Source organism: Rhea pennata, chromosome 6, assembly GCF_028389875.1.
Source record: "Rhea pennata isolate bPtePen1 chromosome 6, bPtePen1.pri, whole genome shotgun sequence".
Taxonomy (NCBI): domain Eukaryota; kingdom Metazoa; phylum Chordata; class Aves; order Rheiformes; family Rheidae; genus Rhea; species Rhea pennata.
The window spans coordinates 13088031-13111076 of record NC_084668.1 but is presented as its reverse complement, the minus strand read 5'-3'; the positions used below and the strand labels follow the sequence as shown (position 1 = coordinate 13111076).

The window sequence follows — 23046 nt, the reverse complement described above, 5'->3', positions numbered from 1 at the left end:
TCCCAGCCCAGCTTCCCTTCCTGCCAAACAGAAATCAGCATAAGAGTAAATGAGATGTTCCCAAATACCACATAGGCATTTCTGAAGCTTGATAATGGTGCTCCATCCACAGAGACTCAGTAACCAGCCCCATCAAGTAACTTATGAAAGGACAGAGTTTTCAAGTTGTGTCTTGAAACCAAACCCCTAGCACATACCCATCCCTGCTAAAAACACTTCAGTTCTGCCCTAAAATTATGGTGGGCAAGAGGTCTGCCTTTGTCCAAGCTCAATGAATAAACCGACTGGAGAGCTGAGAACATGAAACTCACTGCAAGGACTGAGATATAACTCATGACACAGCACGCCTGCCCATTTGCTACGGAAACTATGTTTGGCAAGTATCAGGTGTCTGACTTTCTGCTTATATACATCTCCCAGGAGAACAGTATATTAATAACACAGGCAGCCTAAAAACAGAAACTGTCACCAAGAAGTTCCCCTTCTCCCGAGAGTTTCTTGCTGTAGTCTGGGTATTGTTGGGCTTACTGACCCCCTACTCAAGCAGCACCGAATTTTGTTTCCTTGCTCTTCAGATTTGCCAGGTAAAGTGATCTGAATGTGAGGAAGACCAATAAAAAGGAAAACAAGTCCAGGAAGCGGACTTTACCACAGGCATAGCTTTCATGAATGTCTTACCACTTGCACCACCTCACAACGAGCATGAGGGAAGATCAACCAGTGCGTTAACTTGAAGGAACAAGGATGAGAATAAGCCCCGAAAGCTCGTATGAATAGACAGAATAGCCTGAGCATGGTGAAAACTATGAAAAACAGTCAAACATGGAAAAAAGCAGCAAGTAGACATAGGCTTCCAGACGCAGGCACAGGCAAAACAAGGTGCAGAAGAGAGCACAGTCACAGAGGCACAGCAGAAAAGCAATGCGAGGCTCTAAAGGCAGAGCAGGGAGTTGAAACGGGAAGCAGAGGGAAAGCTGCTCAGACTTCAATGCAAGGGAAATTTGACTAGATAAACTAATGCATTTTATCAAGTGTATCTTAACAGCAGCTTTAAATCAAGTAGTCTCACCAGGAGTATTCTGTATTAATTTTACTGGCACCAGAGAAATTAAATGCATGAGATCTAATGTTAAGATCCACGCTAAGATCCATACCAGATTTCTCCTGCATTCTCATATTGTCCTAGATATACTTTAGAGACACCAGTGAAGCAGGTTCCTTTATAGTCTGGGAAGTCACTTACCAGGAAACATTATGCTCTCCTTGTCAGAGGGCGGTAAAAAAAAGCTGTGTCCACACAGCTGAAGTGTGCTGCCACCCAGTGTTAAGACTGCATTCAAGAGATTCAGTGCCAGATAGGAGGAGAAAGTGCAGCCACATTTCTTGTTCATTTTGATCCAACAGCCATCTTTACTTGCACAACATAAGTTTAGAATATGTATTTTTAAAGAAAACTGTCCGTTCTGGGCCGATGCATTCAGTTCCTGTTCTGTTGCTCTCTGCTAAATGAAGCAGTTACAGCTAAATTTCTCCAGAGCTGTGTATCAGTTTCTAAGGATCAAAACAAACCTATATTTCAAATTCCTGTTACTAACAGACAAGCAATGCCTGGTAATATTTCTCCCAGCCACTCTGATCATAGCAATCTCAAAGCTCCCTCCAGACCTTAACTAAGGATGTACTTTCCACAGTTTTGAGGTATAAACACTGCCTGTTTTACACTAAACAACGTGAGAAGAAGAAAGCCTGCCGCTGTGGCCATCAGGCTGGTCAGGAGGTTTCCCTAGCATGCCTAGGATGACAAGTGCTTGCTACCAAGGCGTGTTCAAAGTGGCTTCCCTGGCAGTTCAGTGACAAAGGAAAATAATGAGAGTCACTTGCAAATGTCATTGCAAACACATGATTATTCAAATGATCAGGCCACATAGGACAAAATTAGCCAGCAAATGGATCAAATTTCTTCTTCTCTCCAAAGTCAAGGTTTCAGAATAGCCAGGATTTAGTGCTGGCCACCTACCTGTGCAGCTGCTTATGGCCTAATGGCCTAAGCACTAAGCATTTCTCTGAAATGTTTTGCTAGAGCCAGCAGTGCAGCATCGGAGTGTTTAGTATCGAGCAAAAAAAATAAAATTAAATTAAAAAAAAGGAAAAAATACTATGTTCTACAGAACTCAGACTGGAATTTCTATGTGCTTCAGATTTGCAGTAAAATATTGCAATTGCACAGTCAGACTGCATTTTCAAACAGGACTGGAAATGCACAGCCAGTCACACACTGGCTATAAAGCTTGCCTCCCACGTATTTCTTTGTATCTCAGCACCCTTTAAAGATTATTTTCACAAAGTAATAACCCGCATTAACAGCTTTATCAGGATGAAAGACCACAAGGCTGGTTCTGTAACGTCATCTTATAATGAAAATCTCAGGAGAGTTAAAATGTCTGTTGCAGAAGTTTTTAAAAAGCATTTCCAGCTTCTTTACTAACTCCAGTAAACAAAGGACAGGTCTGTGGTTTAGCTCGGACATGCAGATATCCAGTTCACATGAACAAGATCAGTAACATCACTGAGATTAGTATGTCAGCTTTAAGAGTTGAGTCAGCTATGACAGATGAATTTGGAACAAGAATAAATCTTGCTACACAATAAATAACCACACTTAGCTCTCTGATCTTGTACTACCAGTGACAGAAACCTGCCTTTCCATCCTACTTCATTTACCCAGGGAACAGAAGCTTATTACGATATTGGGATGTGCTTGTCACCTCCTGAAGCATAAGTTACCCTTTTTCTACAGGGGCTGTGAAACTAAGATACAGGGATAAGATGTCCTAAAGGACAACAGAAATGCTGATAAAACCCAGGCTGCTCTGAGCACTGATGCATCTTCTCACATTAACAGAGAACTTTGCACAGTCTGAGAGTAGTTGCACGTAAAACTGCTGCCATCATTTGCTCCTCTCCACAGCCCTGCAAAAAGTCCCTCAAAAGGCAGCCACACTTGGCAGCCTTGCAGGACACTTACAGGAGATGGTAAATAAGTAATGGATTTTAAATCCACCCATCTTTAGTTCAAATTCCTTATAAGTTTTCTGACTCAGACAACAGCAAGTTTATGGCACACAAACTGCCAGAGAATTAGCAAGTTATCAGCCCAGAGGTAGAGCAGTATGTCAGCAGGTGCAAGCCTGGGGCTTCTGCTGAGAGAAATGCATTTTACAGAAACGTGTGAAGAACCAAAGGGCAGCCATGACTCCAGCTAAGTCACTTGTCAACAGAATAAACCTACTCTGCTCCCTCAATAGCAGGATATGCTATCAAACAAAGTATTTTTGCCAGCTTTGGGAAATAAATTTGGATCTTGAATATAAGTGACTGACCTCAGCCATCTTCCTCTCTCTTCTCAACACCTTCCTAGTCTCAATCCCTTTTAAGTCCTAGCAAAGGCTGAGCTGCCCAGGCATTGTTGAAAGCAGGGATGAATGCCAGTGCATTTTTCAGGCAGTGTGGTATTCTGCCTCTGCCCAGGACAGTACTGGCAGATCCTGACTTACCACAAACAGAAAATAAATCAAGGTATGTCTTCCTTGGAGGGAAAAAAAAAAAAAAAAAAAAAAAAAACAAAAAAACTCCCCCTCTATCTGTGTGAGAATTCACATATAACCAGCTATTCAGTTAAACAAAAGAACCACTACTAAAACATAATTTAAAAGGACTAAAAAAAAAACTTTTTATGTACTGTTGTTAATTTTTAGTATAAAACACAGCCCCATCAGCAGGTCCTGAACAGCCTCACATCTTGCAAAGCAGTGAGCCCTAGAGATGAGGAAGTTACAGAATTAACTGAAGGTCACAACAGGCATGTCAGAACACTGGCACTGGTGAGGGTAAAGTCAAGAAAATCCGCGCCGGCCCTGATAGCTAAACAGGAGGGGAACAACTGGTGAATAAACTCCTCATACAAGAAAGATTGAAACCACAGCCCAGCAAGATGGACTGAGACAGGTCAGCAGAACCTCTAGTAGCTCCACTTCACGAGATTCTGAATTGAGGAAAAACTTAGCTATAGACATTAAAACTTTATTTCTGTTTCTTCAGGTTTGTTTTTTTTCTTGGCTGTTTTTTTGGTCTCTGCACAGCATTATCAACACTGTTGGGGGGCAGTCGGACAGTTATTTCATTGTCCTCTGTGTCATCATCTGCCTCGTGAGCTTTCCGGCGCTCAAGCACTGTAGGAGTACAGACTGGAGTAGGATCCTAAAGAGATCAGAAAACCAGAATTTACTACAGCGCATCTGCCAGAGAAAGTTGTCCCCACCTGTCTGGTATCACAAGACACCTCAGCCCAGCTCTCAGTCAGAACTTCCACATTTAAAAGGAAATTTGTTCAGTTTTGTAACTGAATACCTATTTTTCTACACAGTATTCTTCAGACTAAAAGTCAAAGGCAAAGTCACAGAACAAACACAAATTAAGTCATACTTTCTAAAATGCTATTAAGTGCAATGATTTTCTAAGTCTTATAACTTCTGCCTCAAGGCACTAAGAAAGCAAAGAGGAAAAGAGTCAAAAAGCCTTCTAAATATGCTTCAGATTGGCATACAGAAATGCCATATTCAAGCCTACAGCACAGCCGAAGCATCCCAACTTCTCAGTAAATTCCTGGAACTCAGCTGACCTAACGTACAAGTCCACAGAGACAGCCGTCTTCTTCACAACAAATCCTGTCCCAACTATTGCAGATACAGTCAGTGATAAAAAGACAAGGAACCTAAGTGGATTCAAGCACTGTCTTCCATTTAAATGTATTAACACACCTCAAGGCAGCTGTTACAGTGCTACAGACAACTCTCAAAGGAAAATAACGTCCCGGTTTCCATGCAATGAAATTAACAAGAGCTGCTCAGTCTTACCTGGCTGTTCAAAGAAACATTCATCTTTGGCTTGGATTTTTTAGCTTTCTTTTTCTTTAGGTGAAGCTTTTGCGCAGCCTAGGAAGCAAGACAGATCAGGTGAAAGCCCACAGACTTCCTCACGTGCAGGCACAGTGTCACCTAACAGTCAGTAGGCTTCTTGACTTCACAATCATAAAGTCTTTGCTTCGGCAATTTGTTTGAATTAATAACAATAGCCTATACTGCTACAGAGGTGATCTGGTTTGAACAAAAACATTGGTAGCAACATATGAAAAGCTGCCACTACGCATTTTGAAAAACACAACAAAGAAAAACATTGTTGCCTAAAACACAGGTCACTGTCTCCAGGCTCTCTGTAAGTGAGCAACATGCTTGATCAGCACAGTCAAGGTACTTCTCTAAAACTGAACCCACGTGTACATAGAGTACAACCCAGCAACACTATGCTGTAATTTCCAAGAGTTTCTATACAGTCCTTAATGCAAGCAGGTCTCCCCACTGCTCCAGCCAGCTACAACTCTTACATTAGTTAGCATAAACTACATTATTTTTCCAGTATTTAGCAAGTCCTTAGAAAACAAGCTTTGCTTAAATACTCATTAAAACAATCTCAAACTTACAAATCCTGGGAAGTCATAATCAAGCCCCTTTTCAGCCAGCCTCTTCCGTAAAAGTTTCTCCTTCCGCAGCAGTCGCTTTGCCATCTTTGCCTTCTCGCTGACAGAACGTATCTTATTGTACCGCTTGACTGCTGGCTGCGAAGGCTTCTGAAACTTTCTGTCACAGCCTTTGAAGAGGTTTTCATGAACCCTTTCAGGAGGTATGAACTGACCTGTGACAAAGGCATGTTACATCACATTAGAGCTACGCTACTCTTCTCACCAAACATACATAACACTATTCAGTTCTTGTTAAAGCATTATCCATTGCTACAGCAAAGCATTATTACAGCATTTTACCATCTCAAAGACTGGAAAGTAACTGAATACCTATTGGTGACAGTACTGGTAAAGAGTGGATGGAAGGGAAAAAAAAAAAATCAGATTCATTCAGAAACCAGTCAAAAGACAAACCTGATTTTCTCAAGTTGGTAAGCATATACAGCTCCCATTGCTTTACAAAGCAAGTTTTAGCATCACTGTGTCCGAGAAATTTGCTCATTTCATTACCCTTTTAACAAAAAAAGCTTCTGGTATTTGATTGCATATAGAGCAGCTGCAACAGAGTTATAAATTAAAAAGAATATCCATTAAAAAGAATCCAAAGGAATTGGATTTGTTCTACAGCAAACATCTCTCTTCATTAAAATTTTGTATAGTGCTATTATAAAATAAATATTATTCTAGAGAAGGAAGAAAGTAGTAGTGAATAAAAGGTTGCTGGTGATACTCTTTACACACAAAGAAAAGCAAGAAAAGCTCCCTCACAAGAAAATTCTCTTGGGATGAAGCTTCGTAAAGATAAAAGAATCTTCAGATAATCCAAAAAATAACACAAGTAAGTATGAGTTTCCTTTGCACATTAGGCAATTTAAACTTTGAGTTATACTTACACTTCAGAAGTCTTTCACAAAACAGGTAGTTGTTCATTGTGTCTGCAACAATCTTTGCCACATCATCCGATTCAAACTCAATAAATCCATAGCCTTTACTACCTCCAGTCTGAAAGCAATAGAAGGAACTCTGAAATGATGCTTAGATATCTAACTGAAGAACTAAATGAAGTTCTTTTATGTTTCAGAAAGCCTACTTTCAGCTAAACAACTGTAATAACTATAACAACTATAACTTCAGAGAGTTCAACAAATTCATGAAAAACACCAAACTTAGTCCTAGACAGTGTTTGTAAATACGTATCTGCATGAAACAAACCACTCACCAACACCCTATTTTTATACATACAAAAAAAACCCTACGCTGCATTTATTGTTTCATTTGTAGGACCATCATCCCTCACATGCTGCCTATCAGCTTCAAATTCATTTCAGAAGTGTTCTTAGGACAAGAAACAAAGCGTGGGCTCCCCTTCTGACCACTCTTGAAACTGCAACGAAGCTTTCCACATGTTGCACACCAAAGTCAGACGAGCAGCGAGAGGGTCAACAACGCGTGAGCTGCTTAAAGACCTTACGAGAATAGTTAGTTTTGCTCGTTATCCTAGTCCGAAGTTTCCGTAAGCGAGAAGTCTCGGCGCCCTAACAGATTTAAGGCTCTGTAGCTCAGGCACTTCACAAGCAGTAGCAGCCGGGGAGCCGAAAGGGAAAGCTGAACTCACGTTAACAGCTCTTGGGAAGAGGAGGGACGAGGAGGAGAGGGGTAGCGAGGGCGGCGAGCCGGGAAACCGAGCGCTCAGCGCCCCGGGCACGGGGACTCGCGCTCCCTCGGCGAGGGAGGCGGGGCCGCGGCGCCGCTTTACCTTCTTGCTCCTGGAGAGCCGCAGCCGCGTGACGGTCCCGAACTGGCCGAAGTACTCGCGGAGCTGGGGCTCGCCCAGCCCCCGCGGGACGTGCCCCACGTACACGGTCCCCGCCGTCAGCCGCTCCTGCGGGCGCACAGCAGGCCGCGTCAGCGCCGCGCCGCGCCCCGCCGGCCCCGCGGCCCGCCCGCCCGCCCCGCTCACCTTGGCCGCCCGGCTCTGCCGCACCCGCTGCACCTGCTCCTGGAACTCGCGCTGCAGCCGCGGCTCCAGCGCCAAGAGCGGCGCCGCCGCCACCGCCTCGGCCGCCGCCATCTCGCGATCGCCTCACGCGGCCGCCGCCGGAAACGCGTCACTGGCGCCGCGCGTGCGCGCTGCGGCAGCGGCCGCGCGCACCGCCTCCTAGCAACGGCGCGGCGAAGCGTTCCCGCGCGGCGTCGCCTGGCAACCCGGCGCGGAGCCGCGGGGGCCCCCGCGCCGCGGGGCCGAGCGGGCGGGCGGCGCCATCCCGCGGGCGGCGGCGGGGCCGGGCTCGCCGCGGAGCCGCCTGGCCCCTCGCGCGGGAAGGCAGCGGCGTCCCGCGAGGTGCCCTCCTGCTCTGCCCGCCCCGCGCGCGGGGCCCCCCGGTGACGCCCTGAGGCTGATCCCCGCCCCGCGGTGGCGCCAGCCCCGCAGGGCCCCGAGCTGCCGTCAGGCGCCGAGCGGGGCAGCCCGGCGCGGCGCCGTCGGGCGCCGAGCGGGGCAGCCCCGCGCCGGCAGCGCGGGAGGCCCCGGCGCGGCGCCGGCAGCGCGGGAGGCCCCTGAGGCGGGAGCCGGCGGCGGCGCGGCCGGGCGGCATCATGTCGGTGAGCGACATGTTCATCGCGCTGCAGGGCGTCCTCACCGCCGACCAGGACATCCGCGAGGTGGGCGCGGGGCCGGGCGGGCCGGGCGGGCGGGCGGCGCTGCCTCCCCTCCGCTCACGGCACCCTTGTCCGCAGGAGATCCGGAAGGTGGTGCAGACGCTGGAGCAGACGGCTCGCGAGATCCTCACGCTGCTGCAGGGCGTCCACCAGGGCGCCGGCTTCCAGGACAGTACGTGCGGCGGGGCCGCGGCGGCCGCGTTGCTGCAGCGCGGTGACGGCGCTGGGGAGAGAGCAGATCCGGGGGAGCGCCGGCCCGTGGGCGTCTCCTTTCCCGGGAGTGAGCCCGGCGGGCCCCGGGGAGCGCGGCTTTCCGCGCCGGCAGGGCCGCGCTTTCTCGGCTCCCAGTGGCCTCTAGGCGCTGCTGAGGCGCCTTCCAGTGTGGGGTGCTCAGAGGCCGCTGTGGGCGATGCACGGGGAAGGGTCAATGTGAGCAGAAAAGCTGCCACTCGGCCTCGGGCAACAGCATTCCTCCCCCTTTTACTTCCCCTTTCCCCTCTACCCCCGAAATTCTGCCATCTCAAAAGTATGTCATTGCTACGCTTTCTGGGTTGGTGAATTGACTTACATATTTTCCTCTAATTGGCATGCATGGAGATTTTTATATCCTGCTAATTGTAATATAACCTGATGGGCCTCTGTATCTGTAGCCCCCTGCTCAATCCCCCCCCCCCCCGCCCCTCCAAAAACCTGTGATGCTCTAGGGCATGAGCAGGATCACGTGGGAATCTTCAGTTTGGTGTGCATTAGGTTTGCTGTGTGTATGTGAGCATGCATGTACATGTGTATGTGAAGTTCTGCTTTAAATTAATACCTGAGCCCCAAAACACGAAGGAAAATTACAAAGGCTGGTAAAGCAAGAGGAGTCCTTGGTGTATGCTTGGTGACTACTGGAATTGTGCTGTCATTTTTTAGGTTGAAGTTGGAGCTAGCCTAGTCCCTTACTTTTGAGCCAAAAATTTTTGGAAAATATAGCTACAGACTTGGATGTTGAATGTACTCTCCTCGTCCCCCCTATTTATAGAGTCACAGCTGAAGCTGCTGGAATAAGCAGGTTTCTCATTTAAGTGTGTGATTTAAAAGCTATTCAGTCATGTCAGTGAACTGCTGTGGAGAAATAGCTTTTCTGGTTTTCTGGAAACGCTTGAGAGGGACTTGGGGAGAGAAAAAAATCTGACAGGCCACCATGAGAAGGTGAATAAAAGAAAGAAAACTCTCATCAGTTCTTGTTTTGTTGACTAGTGTTGACTGCTTGTTGTCAGCCTGATGACACTCACCAGTACTTTTGTGCTTGAGCTGGAGGCCCGGAATTTGTCTAGTCTCATATTTGGTAACCACTAAGTGTGGGTTTAGCAGTGTACAACATATGAGGCTTGACCTCCACTGGCAAGTATAGCTTCCAGCTGCTTAGGAAATCTACCAGTGCTTAAAATTAGAGCTGCTAATTTAGACAAATATGCTCTGGTTTCCCAAGCTAAGTAAGATCATGAACGTGACAAGCATTTTGCATGGGTATCATTTTCAGAGGGTTTTTTTCTAGTACGTAATAGTAGAGAGCTCTATCTGCCACGGTGTATGTTGATTTTTCTTTTTTATTATTCTAAGAACTAGTCCTGATTCTTGCAGAGTCTGGGAACAGACATGTGGAATAGTTTAAATAACAAAAAGAAGAATGCTCAGCTCATAATTTTGCACTATCAAAGATAATGAATGCAGCTCTAATGGGCTTGGAATTAACATATGATAATCAGCCTGTCAGTTTGACATCAATTTCAAGCAAAGTAACAGAAGTCAATAAAGATTTTGACTGATAGAGGTTGATAGCAGAGTAATTTAATTTAGTATCAATTAACACAAGGATCTTTATGGGGAAAACTAGCATTTGTTAGATGATGTATATTTAGACTACACTTTTACCTGATAATGGTAGTAGTGCTATAATGTAGTGCATTTAAATGTCTGTTTGGCTTAGTATGACATTTTGTCCACTGGCTTAGTACAATATTTTCATTAAGAAGGTAGAATGGTGCAGAACCCATGTGATTATTTTTTGATAGGTCAGAAAAGGATAATGATGATTCTTAAAACTATGACAGAGGGGAATATTCGTTGCAACGCTGTTAAATTTTGCAGCATCAAGTTTTGTACACCCTTGTATTTATTTATTCCAAGATGTAAGAAAAACTATTGATACAGTTATTAATAGTGCACAGGTGACAGAAGAGTAAATCATGATTCTTGGTCATTGCAGCTGTATTTCCATGAATAGTTTAAGCTGGTGCTGTTGCCAAAAGAAATTGTATACCTTACTGTGCCTCCTCCCTTGTGGCAGCGTAAGTGGGATACTACTGTCCTCCTGTGGTAGCTTACTATTTTGTCCTTTGTGATTAATTCTTGCAGCAATAATTTCATCAGTAATTGAGGTAGAGCAATGAAAAATCAAGGAGGCATTGGAGAGCCAGTGAGAATGGTTAAGGGATTTAGAACAGGCTGAGCTCTCCATCCTACCAAAGAGAGGGGTAAGAGACAGCTTGAGCTCTCTTAATAGAACTACGAGATAGCTGGCAGTTTGATAGAGGACATTTTGCTGTATCAGAGAGTGATATTAAAAAGATCGTATTGCATAATGGCTTTTCTTTGTTCTCTAGGGACTTAAAATACCTCTAGGCTAACCCTGTTTCCATTGACTTTTCCATCTAACTTCTTTTACTGCGGGGCAACCACCTCCATGCGTACAACAGCTATTTCACAGTGACTGCCTCTCTGCATGCACTCAGCGGTAGACGTTACTCTTCGCTTATGAAATACATTGTGTTAACTTTAGCAAAACATCAGTGATGATTTGCAAAGATACACAAGGGCGGCTGTGTATAACAAGTTGCAGACAACAACACCTGTTATACACAGCCGCCCTTGGCGTTGTTGTCTGCAACTTTACAGTAAAGACTGCTTTTCTGTCACAGATTCCTTTGACAGAAGCCACGGTGCAGATGTGCTCCTTACTCTGTCCCCAATTGCCATATGACAGCTTAATAGTTTGAGGACCGTGTTCAGAAGGCAATTCCCAGTGAGCTCTCTGAATCTCTTTCACTCTTGCTGCCATATGAAGCATTTTCATCTTCTGAAACTTTCATTTAGAAACCCCTTTTCTTTTATTTTGAGGTGATATTTGACTAGTCAAAACAAGTTTTTAGACAAATGCTTAAAAAGTGACTGGTGGCAGGAGTCGTTTGATGGAAGTCATCCACGATGGCTTCCGTATTATTTAGTTTATATGGTTCTTGTCTGAACAACCATAGCTTGCATACTTCAAGATGGTGAAGATGCTGTTATGTTGACTACCTGCCTTTTGTTGGGTTGTGACCAGGATTTCTGAGAAGGCTGCAGTTAAAAGTACTGATTTGATTAGTTCTGGCAAGCTGTGGTGCTGCGGCTACAGCGGGGCTGTAATTCCTGTTAGCAAACAGGAGGTGGCAGTGGGCGGTACCTAAACAGGCAGGACTGTTTCTCTACAAGAGTTTAACATAAAATGAACAGCAAAAACTCAGTTCTTTCAAACATATTACTTGGAAGGGAGACTAAGACATAGCTTCTCGGAGGGATGTTACACCTCATGTAACCTAACTCTGTCTGTTAGTAAAAAAAATGTTATGAGGCTTTAAAACAGAGAAAAAAAAGTTACTTTTTGTTTGACTGCAGAAGGTGTGCGGTGGTGGCGCTTTTGTGTGTGCTTTCACGGGGAGTGATTGCTGTGCACAGTGCTGTCCTGTTGCCTGTGGTCTGGCCATTGCTTTTGTCTCTTCGGGACTGCTGCAGCAGAGCTGTCTCTAGAACGTCCTTTCTCTCTCTTTGTAACACCTAAAACCCAACCAGTTCTCCCGTTCTCTTTACTGCATCCACACAGCTAAGACTCTAAACACTGTTTTCCATCAGCTTGTGCCCTGATCTCTGCTGCCTCCTTCCTTCTGTGGGTGCCATACGTAATAGCCCTTTGCCACTCCAGAATGCTGCTGTGTGAGTGGCTTTGTAGCATTTTGCTTTAATCATGTTACTACTTTTGTTGAGTCCTTTCCTTGCACCCTGTTATCTATTGCCATAGTTCTCAATTGTTTTATGTTTACAGGCCCTTGAACATTTACCGGGGAAGGCATCTGCTCTGTGTAGTAAGTCAAGGTCTGCTAACCCTGCACCTGCTTCTTGTAGTTACTTTTCACAGCCCCTGCAGACACCTGCAGACTGTAGCTTCAAAATCACTGCGCTGTTACATCGGATATACCCTGTCTGACCTTGCACTCAGTGCCCTTTGCAGCCTTTCTGCATCCCTGTTTGTAATTTCCCCTTCATTTTTGCTGATTTGTAGCCTGATCCGTACATATAGCAATGATTCTTAAATAACACTGGGGCATCATGTCTCAAGTTCAAGGATAAGGGCAAATGCAGATTAGACAGCCCAAAACTCCAGAGCATTTTTCGTTTACCAGTGACTCGTGGTGTTACTGTGAATGCCACTAAGACTGTATGTCAATAAGTCAGCCTGGGACAAAAGGCAGTCTAGTGTTCAGAGGAGGATCGATAGTGCAATCTTCATTGGAAAACTCATAGCTTTGGTTACAAAATCCTATTTGTCAAACACTGAATGTTGTGCTGCTTCTTTTCCAGTACCAAAGAAATGTCAGAAGGCTCGTGAACACTTTGGGACAGTAAGAACACAGCTGGCATCTCTGAAGACCAAGTTTCCTGCTGATCAGTATTACAGGTGTGCAGAATCACACACAGCCAGGCATGGGTCTGAGATTTGCCGGGCCATAGGTGGCATAACTTTGGAAGAGTGATTTAAAGGGTTATGGGCCCAGTGTTCAAAAAACATGGGCCTTTCTGTTCCAAAGAGTAACCAATGGTAGAAAAGTGTGACTTTTTATCAGCACACTTTGAAAATGTTTTTGCTCAAACTCTTTATAAAAAGTTTTCAACTAAAAATATCTAGTATTTAATTATTTTCCTAGAACATTAACAAAGTGAAATTAAACTTTAAGATATTGGTGTTCTATTGGAGCAGCTCTTGTTTCTGAGAGCAGGGCATTCTAACGTTCCATTAATTTCAATTAAGTGGTTAGGATTTGAGTATTTCTGAAAAGAGAGCCCTAAATCTGTCAAGTGGCTGTTTGATACTGTGGATTCTAAATGAAGTTGTCATCTCTGTATTTTGCTTGCTGCCAGGAGGGGACAGTGTCTAGCAGGAACATTTCAAAGAATGAGAATCCTGTCAGCTAGAATCTGCTGGCAGGAGATGGGAGGGAAGGTGCTGATCGTCTAGTTTTGTGGGCATGACGACCTGAGAAACTCAAGGAACTGGGTATGTGTCTGTGAGAAGCAAGCAAATGCTACTTTAACGTAATATCCTAGGGGCTGAAGTTTTGGAGCACCAAGGAAATGATTTTAAGAGGAAAGCTGGTGTGGCTTTGATAAGCTGCAAAGATTGCAAGGTACTATGTGTAAAGTAAAGGTACAAAATGTAGTGTGTGCTGTAGATATTTAAAATGCTGTTGGCTTAAATCTCCAGTAACAGATATTACTTATTTTTACCTTGACTCGGTGTTTTCTTCAACAGATTTCATGAGCACTGGAGGTTTGTGCTACAGCGCTTGGTGTTCCTGGCAGCGTTCGTTGTCTACTTGGAGACAGAAACATTAGTGACCCGAGAAGCTGTTGGAGAAATACTTGGGAGTAAGTTAATTTTGTAATTCAAAGGAAAAAGCTTGCAAAGCTTTTAGATGTTGTCACTGCAAGGTGCAGGGAAATAGCAGAACTTTATCTCTTCCCAAGAAATAGTTTATAAAATTTATCTGATATTTGATTTCATTATATAATAATAACAAAAACATGTTTTAGAAGGTGGGAATCAGAAAACATAATATGAACAAAAATATTGTCAAAGTTCTTCATGAATGAAGATTATTTATTCAAATTGCTAAATCTTCCAAAAGAATAATGTGAAGGTGACAGCTCTCACGTTTTTGTTTTTGTTTTTTTTCCAGTGTAAACAGGTGGGAAAAAGAGGTCTAATTTTCGTGTTTTAAGAGAACTGTCTTCTGAAAGCAAAGAATTTGAAAAAAAAAAAACCAGTAAATTTTTTTTAAAGGATTTCAGGCCTCTCTGCTGTATATTAATGGAAATTCAGTTATTCTCTTGGATCAGTTATAACCTATTTTGTGTCCAACTGAGGATGTATCAGATGTTCCATCAAAATGCTGAGAAGAAGCAGTAATTACATCACATACAGGAAATGGCTGACTTTTATTTTGTAATAGTATTTCATAAATTTGATGCTTCAAATTAGTTACAGTAAACAAATGCAATTTCAACTTGCTGTTTTTGATCATGTTCAGTATCAGTCTCGATTACTACTCTGTTTTTTATCTTAGTTGAAGCTGATCGAGAGAGGGGCTTTCATCTGGACATAGAAGACTATCTTTCTGGTGTATTAACTCTTGCTAGTGAGCTGGTAAGGAAGCTTTTTATGCCTATATTTGGATGAAACTGATCTAAATAAATAACAGGTAGTTTATTTTCTAATTTTCTAAAGTTGTTCCTTCGTATGGTGTGTTGTGCTTTGGTCTGAACTTCTGGCAAACTACCTTTGCCCTTCTGTGATGTTACACTCATTCCTCACTGATATTTTAAGATTTAAACCAGTCACTTCACTGCAAATCCAGGGCTCTGGTGAACAAAAAGGTAGATCTGAGTATAATCAGCCTGACTGCCTGGGATAATACTGCTTCATTTTGTAAAGTAACTGATGGGAATACTGATGTGATTTGATTCCTCTGCTGATGATCTCCCGTGCTGTCCTGTACGTCTTCCTCTTGTAGGCCAGACTGGCAGTGAACAGTGTCACAGCTGGTGACTATTCTCGCCCTCTCCGCATCTCAACTTTTATCAACGAGTTGGATTCTGGCTTCCGTCTCCTCAACCTGAAAAATGACTCCCTGAGGAAACGTTATGATGGCCTGAAGTACGATGTCAAGAAAATCGAGGAAGTGGTTTATGACTTGTCGATCAGAGGACTCAATAAGGAGGCAACAAGTGGTGCTGGTGGCGAGAAGTGAAGGATGCTCATTTTAATGGCATCATTGATTACCTCAGATGGTTGCCAATTTAGGAGGCATGTTAGCAAAGCCCTCCTGCAGTAGTTTAGAAGAACTGCAGCTGAAAGCTGCTCTCTATTTTCTTACAAAATGTGTAGTACGGGTGTTAGATCTCAATGTTTTGTAAAATCATGCCTAGGTTAGGGCAACAGGCTCTCTGTTCCTAGTGAAACTCCTCTTTCAAAACACACATTGCAGTTCTGTGCACAGCAGCAATAGCTGTCAGTAACTCTCATAAACTGAAATTCTCATAAACTCTCATAAACTCTCATAAACTGAAATTAGTTCCGTAGTGCTGCCTCACTGCTTTGGCAGTGATGTGCTTCAGCTATTTCTGCTCACACATCTTTAAAGATACATGTGATATTTTAAGAAACACAGTGTGTAAAATACCTGTACATTTTCTTAGAACAGTGATTTTTTGCCTTTTTTCTTAAATTTCACCTACTTTAATAAGTTGAATGGAAGAGATTTACATAGCTGTTTATTACCTAGATCTTTTTAAGTGGTTTCAGTTAATGTATCAAAAACCTGTTATTTGAGAAATTAGTGAGCAAATTCCTGAGATTTTTCTCCATTGGAGCTGGCATACTACACCCAAACATGCATATATATATGTGTGTGTGTGAATATATATATATATATATATATATAAAAACACACACACACACACCCACACACACACACCAAACACCTCTCTCTCTCTCTCTCTCTCTCTCTCTCTCTCTCTCTCTCTCTTCCTCGTCGTTCTACCTTTTGAATGAGAGTTCTGTTACCAGGGAGAGCAGGGTTTTCTCAAACATCTGTTTCACTGGTTGGCATTTGTTTTACTGACATGAGTAAATGTTGAATTTCAGAATGATCAATTTACCTTGAGAACTCTGTGTAACCAATTTATTTTGGACTACCAAAGTTTCCAAATAGAAAAGTGTTAACTGATAAACTGCAGGTAGTGTTTGAGTTCTGAAAACCTAAATAGACCACAATTTCACCTGTTTCCTAGGATTTAAAAAAAAATAGTTCATGTAATAAAATGTTTGTATCTTCAGAAAATTGGAAACTTAGTTTTAGATAGTTTGCATGTAATATTTTTTCCAAACACCAACAGACTCTTTCCTCTGTGTAAAAGGACAGACTCATATCTCCCACTCAGTGTGTTTGTTCTTGTGTCCTAAATGACTTTGGTTTTGAATTTTCCCACTCTTTTACCACTTGGTGGTCCCATAGGGTTAAGAAGAAAAACTAACTTAAGGAGGAGGAATATTTCTAAAAGATGAATACGAACAATCAAAGTTATGTTGGGTTTGTGTTTCATTTTGTTGGCAAAGATTTCCCATTGTTCCAGTTAGTATTTTTTTATTAGAAGAAAATGGTTTCTTGGTTACTTTGGCCAATAAAAACTGTTCTGTGGTTTTGGCCATTTGGTAACTCTGCCTGTCATCTGATTATTTGTTGTTGTTATTTGTTTTCCTCCCTGGGAGCCTAATTTGAAATACCATAGTTCAAATTCAGTCCTCAACTGTATTTGGATTATAATGTATTTCCTCACTTAGAAACTGGTAAATGGAGCACTTGCATCAGCTGGCAACTGGAGCATAAATCAAGTTGCAAACAGATTTCACAGAATTTTTTTAAGTTTTTTTTTTTTTTTTTTAATTTTGACTTATTTTACCAAGTTAAAGAGAATAGCTTTGGAGGAGAGCTTATTATTACCACATCCAAGATGTGGCAAGGTTCATCTTCAGAGATCGGCAGATAGCTCTGCTGACATCTGAGCATCTCGTACAATTTCTTGTTTGTCCTTACTATCTTGTGTCACATAACACAGGGAGATACTAATACCCTCTTTTCACAGCTGAAGAAAATGAGGGTGTAACTGCTGGTGAGGCCAGCTTTAAAAATAGCTCTTTGTTCTTACCCTGTGTCATTATTTGCCTCTTTTTCACTTGTACCCAGTGGAGGTGGGAAGGAGGAGGGAACGTTAACCCATTTTACTGCCGAAGTAGAGACTCATGAAGCAACACTTGAAGGCTCCTAGACATGGCCTCACTGGCCAAGGTCACAAGGAAATGTGTGGGAGAGGGGAATTAGGTAGAGGTTTCCTGAGCATCTGTTTCACATCTCAGGTTAGAGGGCTCCTGGCATGCAGGACTGGGAGGTCGGGCCATCTGGCAGGGCAGGTCTCTGGTTTCAGGGAAGACATCTGCTGTGGCTTTGGGCCAGCTTTTGTCCCAGGTGTTCCAGTTGCACTGGGTCATGGGATCCCGTGTGCCAAATGCAGCTTTTCAGGGGATCCTAGACCTGCCAACTGTTGCATCTGATGTGGTTTTGCAGAGCTTGCAAGAGATAACAGTGCTGCACCACATATGTAGAGGTGCGGCTACCATGGGAGGACCAACTGGAAGAGCAAGTCTTACCTGGGAGGTCCACAAGTTGTGGCATCCTTCTGTCCAAAGCTCTGTGAAGAACAAGTGCTTGAGGATACATTCCAGTATTGTGTTCCTGGATGTTGTTTAGCAAAGACCTTCTTCCTTCTTGTTTCTAAGTTTTGGGATAGCCTAGCATATTCCTTTGGAAAAGCATTATTCACAAGAGAAAGGCTGTATGTTATTTTCCAAAGTCAGGTCTGGGGAAGGGAAAAGGGAGCACCAAACTTTCTCTGTAAGTTACAGCAGGGAAAGCTGAGAAAACACATCTTTCTTTTTGCAGCTTCTTCTGGACAGAGATGGCCTGTGGTACCTCATGGCCTTGGTTGTGGAACCACATATTACTCTGGTCCTAAATAATAACATGTATTTCTGTCCCAGAGCTGGAAGCAGAGATAAAAAGGAAAGTCCCAGAAAGACTCAAGTAGGGGAAGCACGTGTCTGTTCTGACTTCTTCCCAGGAGTAGCTGAAGCAGGTTAGCCAGGGATGAGAGACAGGGCTCTAAAGACTGCAGAAGCTTTGTGGAGTGAGAGTTGCTCATGGCGAGTAGATGCATTTGAACCTCTGAACAAATGACTCCTGCTTGGTATTGAATGGTCTGTGCAGCATGTGCTGGTGGCTGGGAGGGGAGTGAGTCAGTGCAGGAGCGCTGGAAAGTCTGACTCAGTGGCCAGCACAGCTGCTCTCTGAAGCACTTCAGCCTGAAGTGTGTGCCTGGGAGCGCTCTTCTGGGTCATCTTTGTATTCACTCTGGTTTTTTTTTCCCCTCCCCATCTTGACGTCATTTCTGTGCATTTTCTTTGCTTCAGTAGAAAGGGCACTTAAATAGTTGATTAACTGTTCTTTATTTATAGCACTGTATGTTCCATTGCTGCAGATCAATGGAAGTGCTGACCTGAAACCATTCAGGAAATAGGGGTGAATAGAGCTCCATAGCACAGGATGCAGTGTAGACTTTGAGGCTCGTCTGACTGGCCTCTGTCTACTAGAATTGATAAACTGCAGCCCTACTCCAGCGAGCTCTTTAAGCTGGCACTGCTAAAGGACATGTTATCACCTCCAGACTGCCCCTTTCTGATGCCAGCACAAGCCTTTGTGCAGAGAACTGCATCAAAGAACTGATCTAGCTGAAATGATCTTTATTTTTCAGACGGGTTTGTTCCCAGTCTGGTTCACCGCACAGTGCCACACACACACTGCCAGTATGTGGAGGGAGGCTCCTTTCTCTCCAGGCAGTGCCAGCTTAAAGCGTTCACTGAGTTGTAACACTACCTGGTAAATTGTCAGATTTTCTTGTAATAATTTAACTGCTTCCAGTGCTGTTAGGATTGCCAGGCGTGTTCGTTCTGGGCAGATAACTTGCCTTCCTTTTACTGCAAGGCACTGACTCCTGTGCTATAGAGCATCACTCACACCTTTCAGCTGGGAAGGTCATTATGCACCAAGGCAATTAACAAGAGCAGAAGGTAAACATGGATGACTCCTGGGGTCTGCGTGCGGCTCCTGATGCTGGTTACTCACCGGTAGTCCACCTTCCCTCATTAAAGTACTGTCTGTTGATGGACACTGCAGTGTAACAAGGTACTGAAGAGCTATTCAGAGAACTGACCAGACTGTTGATTTTATGGTGTGTCCTTAAGCAAGTGTTTGATTTTGAAAAGAATGATCCTGTCTACATTGTAGTATCTCCTGAACATGTTTTGTAGGTCAAATTTGAATTACGAAGACAGGTGTCTCACTGCTGGCTTCTCTGCCTGTTTGTTGACACTCCAAACTGTTGCAGCGTCTGGATTGTTCTGGTTACCTGTCTTTGGAAGCCTGGAGGATTGTCCTGTGTGAGGGGAAAATGATTGTCCTAAAACTAATGCTTTCTTGAAACAAAGAGGAATCTGCTCCTTGTCTGAAAAGTTGAGGACTTTCCTCAGAGATGCAAAGCCCATTCTGGAGGAGATACCACTGGAGTGGGACTTGAGCTGGAGAACTGCAAATTATCGTTATGTTCATCCCTGCTTACAGTCCTACAGGCTAATGCTAGCTTTTCAATTGCTTCCAACTGTGTAACTGTTCCCTTGTCACTGTTTGCCAGTCGCTGAGCAGAGATCAGTGCTAGAGGATGGTCTGTCTGGCTTTTGATTCCTTGTTAAGATTCTTTACCCTCTGTTGATGGGGACCTTCTGCGTTCCTATTGCTCAAGTTTTCCATTCATATTATAGAAGGGGCTCCGATATGGGACCACCTTCAACTTCCTGAGGGAGATGTCTTACCTTTTTCATTTAATGAGTGCCCTTGGGGCTTGCCAGAAGTTTTAAAACTGTGCCGTGCATGTTACTTGCAGATCTTTTGATTTCTTAATCACCCCTACCTGTCTCCAGTCAAATCCGTATTCTGCAGCAGCATGTATGGAAAACGGCGCTGTTCTTTTGTCTGCCTGATCAGTATGACATTTGGCTCAGCCATATTCTAATGTAGTGACAGAAGGTGACTAAAAGGTGATATTCATGTACATGAGGATTTAGCCCAGGTAGCTTTGACAGTGCAAACCTGACAAAATTTGGCACTAGACGCTGCCTTATCGAAAGGATCACCTGTAAGTGCTGATTCCATATCTTTGTCCAGAATTGGATCTGAATTTTCTAGCCATGCAAGTTGGATGCCTCTTCACCTCGCATGGGTGTACTCCTGGCACCTCCTGTAGAGCGAATCCCATTGGGATGCAGCAACCCCTTCTATCTGTGCTAGGGCCATCTCTCTCAATATCACTGCAAAACTGCATGGTCTCTACAAGACTTTTCTTTTTCTTTTTTCTTTTTTTTCCTTTTTTTTCCCTAGTAAGTCACCAGTAGGACTGATCTTAAATGACTCCTAAAGCTGGTTTATGAATTTTGATAAATCAGTGATGATAGTCTTTCTCTTTTTTTTCTCCGAACATGATACTTCCAAACAGGATATGTCCTTCTGGCCTGCTTATACTAGCAGGATAAGATCAGTTGGAAGGATTCTTGAAAAATAATTTGTGTCATCATTTATGACTTCTGAGAGAGGTGTAAAATATTATAGAGAAGGCCAGTTTGGAACAAATAAATTTCTTGGCCTGTAGATGACCCTATTCCTGAGTATCACAAGTTATAATAGCATTGTGCCAGATCTGTTAATCAGAAATGGAAAAATACAGCACAACTAATCTCCAGGGCTGCCAAGTCAGATGTGTGCCTGTGATACCAAAAGACCAGGCACTTCCCAGGAGAGGGATCATCCAGTTCAGAAAGATACCTGGGGATCATGGAAAACTATTGCGTTGCTCATTGTGCTGAGAAACACCCATCACCCTTCCCATGCCAGCTCACCCCACAGCACGAGCACTCGCGGGGCCAGAAATACTGTTCTGTGCTCATGCTCCCTTTCAACACCTGTAACTTAAAAGCAGGCGAGGTGCTGAGTACACACCGGATACATAAAAGACAAATACCATTCAAAACATAATGTCTGTCCAGTCTGACAGGTTCCACAATCAGTCTGTTGCTTATTGTAGCAGGCTGTCCAGGATCAAAGAGCTTGTTATGTTCCCTGACCGCAGGCTTTTTAGGACAGGGCTACAGCACTAAGTTCATGTCCCGCTCATAATATAACACAAAGCGATTATTTATGGACCTGCTTTTTGGGAGAGTTTGTCTGGTTCAGAGGAAATAGGCTGTGTTTACTAGGAACCTGGCTGGCAGGTGCTTCCTGTGATACCTAGAAAAACTCTGATTCTGAAAAATTCAGTAGTTACACAAACACAAGACTGATATTAAAATTCAGACTTCCTACATAAAACACAAGAGGCTTTTCTGCTCTAGCCCTTTTTAACAGCCAGGGTGACTCAAGGTACCTTGATTTAAAGATGTAACTGTTCAAACAGACCATGGCTGGTTTTGATGGCTGTAGAGAAAATCCTGCACTGGACTGGAAAAATACTTGAAAACTTTCTGGGAGCTGCTGTGTTGTGTGGCTGTGGAAGCCACTCATCACAATGAAGCTATTAGGCTTACTGTACTTACGTCTTCTTGTAATATAAACGCCACTGGAGGCAATGAAGGGACGGCAGCTGAACCATTTTGGTCATGGAAGAGAAAACTTGCAGCAAGTTGTTGCTTTTTGTGTGTTATGTGAACAAGGCTGTTAGATGCCAACCTGTTACAAGAGCATCAGAGCATCCTTCTCCAGCAGCTGCTCTTCTTAGGCATCAATTTACTTAAAAACAAACGAACAGTGAAGTATAAAAGTAAAGCCATGTGCTATTCAGTGACTGTTCAGTGCCTGTCTTGACTAGATAGCAGAAGGGAATTCCAGTTCACTTGAGAAAGTCAAGCTACTGCCCCACGGGCCCTTCGCCAGCTATTATTCATGATGGTGCTCAGCAGTGTGCTGCCATCCAAATGCATTTGGCTCCCTGCACTACTCCACTCAACAGGGCAAGCACAAGTTTTCCTTGGGGCAGACGATTAAGGACAGTGCTTTCTACTGGGTTTCACTCTTCTTTCATTCCCCTATTTAGGCTTTTTTTCTTTTTCTGTAATAGCCTTGACTTGAAGAATCTCATTATCCATTGAATAGCCCCCCAGAAGTTGGTGTCTCAAGGAGTAGCAGAAAAAGTGCTGCACGGGCCTAGCTCTCATCTGGGAGGACACAGCTGCCTCTTCCTTTCCTCAGGTCTCCCAGGTCTGCAAAGAGGCCTTGTGGCTGCAGTGGTAGGGGCTGACAGAGCCAGTGAGATGAGCTCCATCTTGCTGCTCCAATGATGGGAGAATATGTGCACAGCCTCACATTTTCACTGAGTTACTGAAAATATTTCATTTTTAATATATTCTGTATTCTATCACTTTCAGAGTCAGGCCACTGACTGCAGAGTGTTAGAAAATGAAGTGGCGCTATCTAAACACCTGTAAGGCAGGCGTCTAATTCCATCAGACACTTTCTGGGTGCAATGTTCTGATCTAAACAGATCTGACCAACGCAATTTGTTAATCCTTCAGTGGTAGCAGGAGTGCTTCCTCCCTGCTGACAGCAGGGCTCTCTGTAAGTCCCTTCCAGAGGACAATGAAAGAGTGAACCTGCTTGCTATGTTGTTCAGCGTGGCTAAAGACTTCACAAGGCTGCCATGGAAAGCAGTACCTTATTAAAGAACTGTGAAACTAATGACATCAGTGAAATGGAAAAATCTTATATTGTAAGTAAGTGCTAAGTTTGGAGGCAAGACGGAAG

General features: G+C 43.8%; 2 protein-coding genes across 3 annotated transcripts; one reads left to right on the top strand and one right to left on the bottom strand.

The window, feature by feature from the left end:
- Positions 1–4059: 4059 nt before the first annotated feature.
- NIFK (nucleolar protein interacting with the FHA domain of MKI67) lies at positions 4060–7669 on the bottom strand. 2 transcript variants are annotated; one of them, XM_062579263.1, is made up of 6 exons: positions 7536–7669; positions 7332–7457; positions 6469–6577; positions 5537–5748; positions 4914–4991; positions 4060–4257 (listed from the first exon to the last, which is right to left on the bottom strand). In XM_062579263.1, the coding sequence occupies exons 1-6, from the start codon at positions 7644–7646 to the stop codon at positions 4081–4083; spliced, it is 813 nt and encodes a 270-aa protein (XP_062435247.1). In that variant the 5' UTR covers positions 7647–7669; the 3' UTR covers positions 4060–4080. The 2 variants fall into 2 exon arrangements, with proteins under 2 accessions (XP_062435247.1, XP_062435248.1); XM_062579264.1 differs by lacking the exon at positions 7332–7457.
- Positions 7670–8128: 459 nt separating this feature from the next.
- On the top strand, positions 8129–16806 carry TSN (translin). The gene is made up of 6 exons (XM_062578709.1): positions 8129–8236; positions 8312–8405; positions 12893–12989; positions 13842–13957; positions 14656–14735; positions 15103–16806. Exons 1-6 carry the CDS (start codon positions 8171–8173, stop codon positions 15337–15339), a joined length of 690 nt encoding a protein of 229 aa, XP_062434693.1. The 5' UTR covers positions 8129–8170; the 3' UTR covers positions 15340–16806.
- The last annotated feature ends 6240 nt before the right edge of the window (positions 16807–23046 follow it).